This window comes from Coregonus clupeaformis, unplaced genomic scaffold (assembly GCF_020615455.1).
Source record: "Coregonus clupeaformis isolate EN_2021a unplaced genomic scaffold, ASM2061545v1 scaf1246, whole genome shotgun sequence".
In the NCBI taxonomy this organism is placed as follows: Eukaryota; Metazoa; Chordata; class Actinopteri; order Salmoniformes; family Salmonidae; genus Coregonus; species Coregonus clupeaformis.
In genome coordinates, this window is record NW_025534700.1 from 145001 (window position 1) to 154251 (window position 9251).

General features: G+C 52.5%; 2 protein-coding genes across 2 annotated transcripts; both read left to right on the top strand.

The window, feature by feature from the left end:
* The first annotated feature begins 6215 nt into the window (after window positions 1–6215).
* Window positions 6216–7279, top strand: LOC123486512 (histone H4). The gene is made up of 2 exons (XM_045217830.1): window positions 6216–7155; window positions 7262–7279. Exon 1 carries the CDS (start codon window positions 6253–6255, stop codon window positions 6562–6564), a length of 312 nt encoding a protein of 103 aa, XP_045073765.1. The 5' UTR covers window positions 6216–6252; the 3' UTR covers window positions 6565–7155; window positions 7262–7279.
* A 549-nt stretch (window positions 7280–7828) lies between these two features.
* Window positions 7829–8279, top strand: LOC121558351 (histone H2B). The gene has a single exon (XM_045217829.1). The coding sequence runs from the start codon at window positions 7854–7856 to the stop codon at window positions 8226–8228; it is 375 nt and encodes a 124-aa protein (XP_045073764.1). The 5' UTR covers window positions 7829–7853; the 3' UTR covers window positions 8229–8279.
* Window positions 8280–9251: the final 972 nt, after the last annotated feature.

The window sequence follows — 9251 nt, forward strand, 5'->3', positions numbered from 1 at the left end:
TTAAGGAGGAGGAGGTGAGGGCCTTTCTGGGGAGGTACATGGACAATGTCTCCTCAGCAAGGCTCCTCAAGGACACGCTCGGGTTCTGGAACGGGAGGAGGAGTTTCCAGGCCTTATTGAAGGAAGACCCAGGGGGCCTGGGGGGGTACCTTCATCCTCCAGCAATGTTTTCCCTGGGGGCTGATAGGGGGACATTATTTTATGCCCGTCAGCCTCCGTTCTGCAGACGCTGCATGACGTACGGACATAATTGCGCCTCATGTGGAGGGAGGAAGTGCAGGGTGTGTGGGTCAGGGGCGCACGAGGCGAAAGACTGTGGTGAGCCAAAGAAATGCCACGGGTGTGGATCATCAGCACATCTGTGGAGGGACTGCACGGCTCGCCACAAGTCGCATGCAGCGGCTGCAGGGGGGGAGCAGGTGCAGGAGAGGGGGATGGGGAGGAAGTGGAGAGGGAGTTCCAGACCCGAGCCAAGGGCCAGAGGGAAGTCCGGCTGCAACAGAGGAGGTGCCAGGAAAAGCAGCGGGAAGAGAGGAGGACGGGCAGAGGACGGCAGAAAAGGACAGGAAGGAGAGGCGGGAAGCGACGGCGACGGAGACAGAGGGGAGAGTGGGAGAGGAGGTGCCAGAGACGGAGCAGCGAGAGGAGGTCGGTGAGGTGCCGGACACAGCCCTGGAAGGAGAGGAGAAGGGGGAGAGGCGATGCCGGAGGGGGAGTAGGAGAGAGCGAGAGAAGGGGAGGAGGAGCTGAGGGAGGTGAGGGAGGAGCTGGGGGTTAGGGGGTTATGGTTTCCCCGCTGTCGGTTCTTACGAAGAAGAGAGGGAAGAGGAGGGGGAGGTCTGGGGATAGGAAGAGGGAGATGGGCGGGGGAAGAGGGGGAGGCGAAGCGAGTAATGGGAGAGAAGGGGGAGGTGGGGGAAGAAGCTCCCACCGGCGCGACCCCTCCCAATGCACAACTGCCGGGGGCACCCACTGGGGGGTGGCAGGGGGGGGCAGAGGACGCTGGATCCCCGGTGCTATTTCCAACCGTTTTCTGGGTTGATGGGATGGAGGAGGATGGTGGTGAGCCCAGGGATCAGGAAACCCGGGAGCCGAACACCATTCCGGCATCCTGGGCTGGGGAGATGGAGGAGAGTGGGGGGACGACACCTGAAGGGGGGTCGGAGGCACCGCTGGAGGAGATGGAGCAGGGGAGCATCAGGTGAGCCTCCTGTTTTGGTTTTTGAGTTTTGGGGAATATTATTGCGTGATGTGTAATATGTATTATGGCAGGGGTTATTTTTGTTACGGTAAATGTGAGGGGAATAAGGGAGGGGGTTAAGAGAAGGGCGGTTTTGGGTATTTAGAGGGGTGGGTTTTGATGTTTGTTTTATACAGGAGGTTCACCTAAGGGATAGTGGGGATGTTTTAAGGTTTAGGAGGGAGTGGGACAAGGGGGAGTCGGTGTGGGGCATAGGGGGGGTTCATTCATCAGGGGTGGGGATTCTGTGTGGGAATAGGGAGGTGAAGGTGGAGGGCACTTTTGTGGGTATGCAGGGTAGGGTACTGGGAGCGGATGTCACGATAAGGGAGAGTAGATACAGGGTTATTGTGGTGTACGGGCCACAGTTGGCAACGGGCAGGAGGGGAGATGGTGGACTGCCTGGAGCCGCTGTGTGCTACAAATAGACACTTGGTGATAGGGGGGGATTTCAATGTAGATATAGGGAGGGGGAGGGATAGTAGTGCAGGAGCCGTCGCCGGACTAATGGCAAGCCATGGTCTGGTGGATGGGGGCCTGCACACTGTTCCGGCGATGGCATGGCCAACATGGCGCAACTCTAGGGGGGTCGAGCGGAGGCTCGACTATATTTTCCTATCTAGGTCTCTGGGTCAGTTGTCTGGGCGCTTGTTGCCTGTGTTCTTTTCGGACCACGACGGGGTGCTCCTGCAGGTGGGGGCACCAGTCTGTCTCTTCGGTAGGGGGTACTGGAAGTTAGAACGGGAGGTGCTGGATGGGCAGGCTTTCGTCAACGCTTTTGTAGATTTTTTTAGGGGGCTTGAAGGCCTCCGGTCCATGTGTGAGGGGGTGTTAGAGTGGTGGGAAATAGTGAAGGTGAGGATGAGGGTTTTTATAATAGGACAGTGGAAGAGGAAAAAGAGGGAGGAAAGGAGGGAGGTGGATCATATCCAGAGGCTGCTAGAACTCGAGCTTGAGGCAGGCAACCTCGGCGGGTCGGCAGACTGGGAGAGATCCGCTGCCCTAAAGGCGCAGCTAAGGGAGGTGCATGAGCGGAAGGCTCGCGCTTTCTTGATGCGGTAGCGAGTGGTTTATAGAACACGGAAACATGTTGGCCGTGTTCTTTAAATCAGTAAGGGAAAGGCAGAGTAGGAAGGTAATGTATGGGGTTAGGGGAAGAAAGCGGTAGAGTAGTGAGAGAGATGGAGGAGATGGTCAAGGTGACCACGGAGCATTTCCGAGGTTTCTTTCAAGAGAGGGCAGTAGATGTAGAGCAGGGCAATGTGTTTTAGAACACCTGTCCGGCAAGTGCCGGAGGACATTAGAAAAGCAATGGAGGCTGAGATCTCCCTAGAAGAGGTTGAGAGCGCCTCAGGAGGATGGGAAAAGGGAAGGTGCCCGGGATGGATGGGCTGACGGCTGAGTTTTACCTCAAGTTTTGGGGTATACTTGGGCCAGTAGTCCTCGAAGTCTTGAAGGCCATCCTCGAGACAGGGGTCCCGGGGGATCGATGGCCGTAGGTGTGCTGTCACTTCTGTACAAGAAGGGGGACGCCACAGATCTCGGCAACTGGCGGCCGTTGACCATGCTGTGACTACAAGCTACTTGCCGAAGGTTCTAGCGGACCGGTTGCGCACAGCCCTTCCCTACGTCGTCCATGAGGATCAGACGTGTGGGATAGAGGGACGCTCTATTAGGTGGAACCTGAGTTTGATCAGGGACTCCATTGCTTGGGCAGAGGATAGAGGGCTGCCGCTAATGGTAGCAGCACTCGACCAGGCTAAAGCCTTTGATCGAGTGAATAGATCTTTTCTTTTCAGGGTGTTAGGCAGATTAGGTTTTGGGGAGAAGTATATAGGGTGGATCCGTGCTTTATATGTCGGAGCAGGGTGCCGGGTGAGCGTAAACGGTCACATGGGTGGCGTTTTTGACCTTGAGTCTGGGGTCAGGCAGGGGTGCCCGCTCTCGGCACTCCTCTTCGTTCTGTACATGGAGCTCTGGGGGCTGCCATTAGGGCAGACACAGGGGTGGAGGGCATGCTTATCCCTGGAAGCGGTGGGCTGCATGTTAAGATGACCCAGTACGCAGACGACACTTCCTTGTTGCTATGCAAGGACTCCGTGCCTGACTAGGTCCCTTGCCATCATAGGGGAATTCACCCGAGCGTCGGGAGCGGTCCTCAATCACGCTAAGTCATCCGTTAAGTATTTCGGAAGATGGCGTGGGAGGGACGGATGTGCCTGGGGGTTATCTCTCTGTAGTGGGGCCCTGAAGATTCTCGGGGGTCCTTTTTGAGACCTCTGGCTCAGCGACGCTGAACTGGAACAGATGCATCGCAGTGGTGCAGAGGAAGGTGGGGATGTGGAGGGCTAGGTCATTGTCTTTTATAGGCAAGGTCCTGGTCCTCAAGGTGGATGTGTTGCCATCACTATTGTATATGGCATACGTCTACCCATTGCCAGAGAGTCTGAGAGTGCCTCTAGTGAGGCTGGTGTTCCAGTTCATGTGGGGTGGCAGGCAAGAGTATGTCGCGAGGGTACGCATGCTCTGTCCCATCGGGGAGGGAGGTAGGGGGTACCACATTTCCCCCTCAAGCTGGATTCAATTTTTGTTTCATATTTGTTGACTGAGCTGGCTCATCCGGTAATACACCCGTCTGGTTACCTCCCGCGGGTGTTCTTCTCTTACCAGGCGAGAAGCGTAATGGTGTGGACTAACACGGGTCCTCGGGCGGAACAGCTGCCGTGGCACTTTGGCTATGCGGCCAAGTGGCTGCGTGGTCACCCCGAGGTTGAAGTAGCCCGAGTAGGTTTAGATCACAGGCACCTGTACGAGGAGGTGAGACGGGGAGGGTGTCCCGGGCCGGTATTGGGTATCCCGGCTGTGGTTTGGGAAGGAGTGCAGGTGCGAGGTCTGGATAACAGGCTCAAGGACCTGAATTGGTTGAGCCTCCATAAGGGCTTGCCCGTACGTTCCATCTTGTACGGGCGTGGCTTGACTCGATCCCCCACCTGCCCAAGGCCAACTTGTGGCGGGGAGGAGACGGTGCGCCATGTTTTTTGGGACTGTGCTTTCGCCGGGGTAGTGTGGGCTAGGGCACAGGGTCTGATAGGCAGGGTGAGAGGGGATTTTGTGGTTACATGGGCTAGGGTAGAGAGAGGGGTAGGGAGAGCGAGGGGGACGGTTAGGGACAGGTTTCTGCTCTGGCTTCTCATAAGCCTCTTTAAACAGGGTTTGTGGGAGGCTAGGCAGAAATTGGAAAGGACAGGGGGAGAAGGGGGTGTGGAGGGGATAGTGAGGAGGGTGGAGAGAAATTTGAGGGGGAGGATGAAGGGAGAGGAGAAGAAGTGGGGGCAGCATGCTGCTCGGGAGAGGTGGAAGGGGGGTTTAGGATTAGTGTAGAGGGGGGTTTAGGTTTAGTATAGAGGGGTAGGGAGGAGGGTGTGTTTCTTGTGGCTGGGTAAAAAGGGGAGGGAAGGTGCTCCCCTGAGGTGTATCTAGTGTTATAGCTTGATTTTGTTTGGTTTCTCATAGTCCTATGTGGCGTAGCCGTATACATGATGTGATTTCTATGTTTATTTTCACGTAGTCCTAGTGGCTTAGCCGGTATACATGATGTGATTTCTATGTTTATTTTCTCGTAGTCCTAGGTGGCTCAGTGGGGTAGAGCATGGCGTTGTGTAGTGGGTTCGGAACCCGAAGCCGCCCATATGTAAAATGTATGCAAGCATGACGGTAAGTACAGCGTCTGCTAAATGGCATAGGGTAGTTTTTTCTTATTATGATGGGGTTTGTTGGTTGGTTAATAGTGATGGGGTGGTGGAAAGAGGAGGGTGAGAGGATACTGGTGTGAGAATGGTGTGGCGTGATGCAAATATTGTATTGTATTGAAATTGAATGATTTATGATGTATGGTTTTTGTACGTTTTTAATAAAAACCCTTAAATCAGAACCAAGCAAACCGCTCGCAAATCCACCGGTGGCAAAGTCCCCAGGAAGCAGCTTGCCACTAAGGCTGCTCGCAAGAGTGCCCCGGCCACCGGCGGTGTGAAGAAGCCTCACCGTTACAGGCCCGGCACCGTGGCTCTGAGAGAGAGCCGTCGTTACCAGAAGTCCACTGAGCTGCTCATCCGCAAGCTGCCCTTCCAGCGCCTGGTGTGAGAAATCGCCCAGGACTTCAAGACCGACCTGCGCTTCCAGAGCTCCGCCGTGATGGCCCTGCAGGAGGCTAGCGAGGCTTACCTGGTCGGCCTGTTCGAGGACACCAACCTGTGCGCCATCCACGCCAAGCGGGTGACCATCATGCCCAAGGACATCCAGCTGGCCCGCCGATTCGCGGAGAGCGCGCATAAATGAGGATGACCTGAACTCCAAAATCCCCAAAGGCTCTTTTAAGAGCCACCTCCATATTTCCATCAAAAAAGCACAATTGTTCCATGTATACATGCACCTCTACGTTACCCACCATGTATGTTGTTCACTAACACGTCTAAAAGCTACGTATTACCCCTTTTCGTTGCCTGAAGTCTAGCTTCAATGTGTGTGTGTATGTATATATATATATATACAACCATATATACAACCGTCTGGCATCATCCACTTCCTTTGGACTATAGTAGCACAGTAAAATGCTTTACAAAGGAGGGGGAAAAGAAACGAGTGATAATATAGGCCGAATAGTTACAAGAATTGTGTTCAGATGAATAATTGACACTATTAGTTGTGTGTCATTAATTGCCTTGAATGCAGTCCATAAGAAACATTGCATGCCAACTTACTTTGAAAGTCCCATGTTGCAGTGCTGCTGAGAGACTCATGCAGAGGCCCAAACTTTACAGTGGAGCACGGAGACCATCTTGTGGTTAAATTTGGGTACTGCACACCATGGTTATTTGCTCTTTAGAGAGAGCATATAACAGAGGCGCGCTTTCTGTGCCACTGGCCTCAATCAGGTCGGCCAAACGCAGATAATAGCGCACCGCGCACCGGTGCTGAAGTCATTCATTCACTTGAACTCAACTAGCGAACACACCATGTCTGGAAGAGGCAAAGGCGGCAAGGGACTCGGAAAAGGAGGCGCCAAGCGTCACCGCAAAGTTCTCCGCGATAACATCCAGGGAATCACCAAACCCGCTATCCGCCGTCTGGCTCGCCGCGGCGGCGTGAAGCGTATTTCCGGTCTGATCTACGAGGAGACCCGCGGTGTCCTGAAGGTGTTCCTGGAGAACGTGATCCGTGACGCAGTCACCTACACCGAGCACGCCAAGAGGAAGACCGTTACCGCCATGGACGTGGTCTACGCTCTGAAACGTCAGGGACGCACCCTGTACGGTTTCGGCGGTTAAACGCACTCTCTTCGGAACCTCAACACCCCGACTCGAACCCAAAGGCTCTTTTAAGAGCCACCCACATCCGCTTCAAAAGGGCCCATTCCATATAGTGTCTTTTTTTTTCAGTATGCTATTTAGTAGGAAAGTATGAGCCACTTCGAGTGGACAGGGAGTATTAAGCTCCACTCATAGAACTGGAGTTACACTCCGGTAACTAATCGATTCTAATGTCCCTTCCAGTTTTGTCGCACAGAGGGAGGCTTATATCTGACAGTGGCAAAGTGTAGTGACGTTATTTTGTGTCAAGCAAGAGTTTAACTGCCATAAATGTTATTCATGTCATTATTATTTGTACAACTTGTATTTTGAATATTGATTTGGCTTGTATTTATGTGATAGGAACTATCTGTACATTCTATGTTGTGTTGGGACGCTTTTAGTGGTGACAAGTTCCAGACATCGCTGTAAAGTAGCGGCGGTAAAGTTTAGTACTCATTACATTAAATGTAGTACTCAAAGATAAGTTAAATTAACGACGTGTTTATTTACAAGTATTCTTGTTTCTAAGTGGACCCATTTCCCTCTCAGTTGTGTGCAGCCAGCGAGGTATGTTCATTATGTTAATTATTTGTCGCGCATATTTACGTGCAAGGTTTCTGTAACGTGAACGCCAACTTGTGTTTTGTGCATGTGTTGAAATGTATTTAAACAGTTCGACGGTGGATTGATGAATGTGGAGAATTTAGTAGAAGAATAAATCCATCAGTAACCAGAACAGCGGCGTCGTGTATTTCCTGGAGGGAGTGATAAATAGTGGCATTTGGACAACATAAAGCTACCACTAGTCGTTAGACGTTGCTCGAAAAGAGGTGGACAGCGCGCGCACACACACACACACACACACACACAAACACACAGTCCAAAATGCGAGCCCTATGTCTGACGGTGCCAAAGTGGGCAATTCTATCACCAGCATTATTTGGCACAACAATCGTGCCATTTGGACAACTATCAAAGGCCCCCTTTTGAAACACACAATCCCCCATCGGTCATAGAGCATAGGCTATAGAGAGGAGGGAGGGGGTGAGGACCCGCGCGCGCCCTCAATTGTCTTTGTTCGGGAAGCTAGCCTCTGAGCGGAAGGCTCTTTTGAGCACTAGAGCTCCACTGGGCAAATAGCAGGGGCGCCTACGAGCAAGCAGGGGAGTGTCCACTGCCGCTGACTTTGCTTAGCTTCCTCTTCATAACACGGGTAAGCGCCCTTCACGCCCTCATTCGTTTCTGAGAAGCAACGAGACGTCATCATGCCCGAACCAGCAAAGTCAGCGCCCAAGAAGGGCTCCAAGAAAGCCGTCACCAAGACCGCAGGGAAGGGCGGCAAGAAGCGCAGAAAGTCCAGGAAGGAGAGTTACGCCATCTACGTGTACAAGGTCCTGAAGCAGGTCCACCCCGACACCGGCATCTCCTCCAAGGCCATGGGAATCATGAACTCGTTCGTGAACGACATCTTCGAGCGTATCGCCGGAGAGTCCTCTCGCCTGGCCCACTACAACAAGCGTTCTACCATCACCTCCAGGGAGATCCAGACCGCCGTGCGCCTGCTACTCCCCGGTGAACTTGCCAAACACGCCGTGTCCGAGGGCACCAAGGCCGTAACCAAGTACACCAGCTCCAAGTAAACAGCGCATTTGGACTGCTCTACTAACCCAAAGGCTCTTTTAAGAGCCACCCACTCTGTCAGTAAAAAGAGCAATTCCATCGCCACCGAATGAATGCGCAGGTAGGCTGCGTTACATTGTAGGACCGCGGTTACATTGTATCAATGTTTAACGGGCGGCGCGCGCCGGCTCGGAGAGCGGCTACATTGTATCATTTCCCCCGCCCGTTTCAGCGTAGGGGTTTAGCGCGCCTTTTTTGTTGTCTTTGCACGCTGAATAGTAAGCCATGTTTGTCGGCCTCCATTCCAGGTGAAGGCAATGTAAAATGGCACCCTTTGACAAAGGGTGTAAATAAAAAAAAGCAGTCTGTTGGGTTTGATTGGAAAGAAATGCCTTTTGTCGTTTATTGAGCGGATAGTCATTTTGAGTCGACTTCCCTGAATCGGTAGGACACGGACGGGAGTGAATGGACGCTCCATCATTGGACTATACACTAATGATGTGAATGAGAACGATAATGGCAAGAATAAAAAGGGGGTGAATAATCCTGTCTAGGAAGAATAGGAGTAGGCCAAATATATATATATATATATATATGAACGTAGCCCTTTTGCCAACGGGTCATTTCGGTCCAGGTCGCATCATACATATATAGTCCCCTGTAGCTCAGTTGGTAGAGCACTGCGCTTGTAACGCCAGGGTTGCGGGTTCGTTTCCCAAGGGGGGCCAGTATGAAAATGTAGGCACACACTTAACTGTAAGTGGCTCTGGATAAGAGCGTCTGCTACATGACTCAAAATGTCCATTTAAAGTTTAGTACATTTGAGTCACATAGTGTATTTTCCTTCCTACTACCCTCATGAGGCAACAGGATAAATATAATAATATAATATGCCATTTAGCAGACGCTTTTATCCAAAGCGACTTACAGTCATGCGTGCATACATTTTTGTGTATGGGTGGTCCCGGGGATCGAACCCACTACCTTGGCGTTACAAGCGCCGTGCTCTACCAGCTAAGGCAGTTGCTTCCACGTAAGAGAGA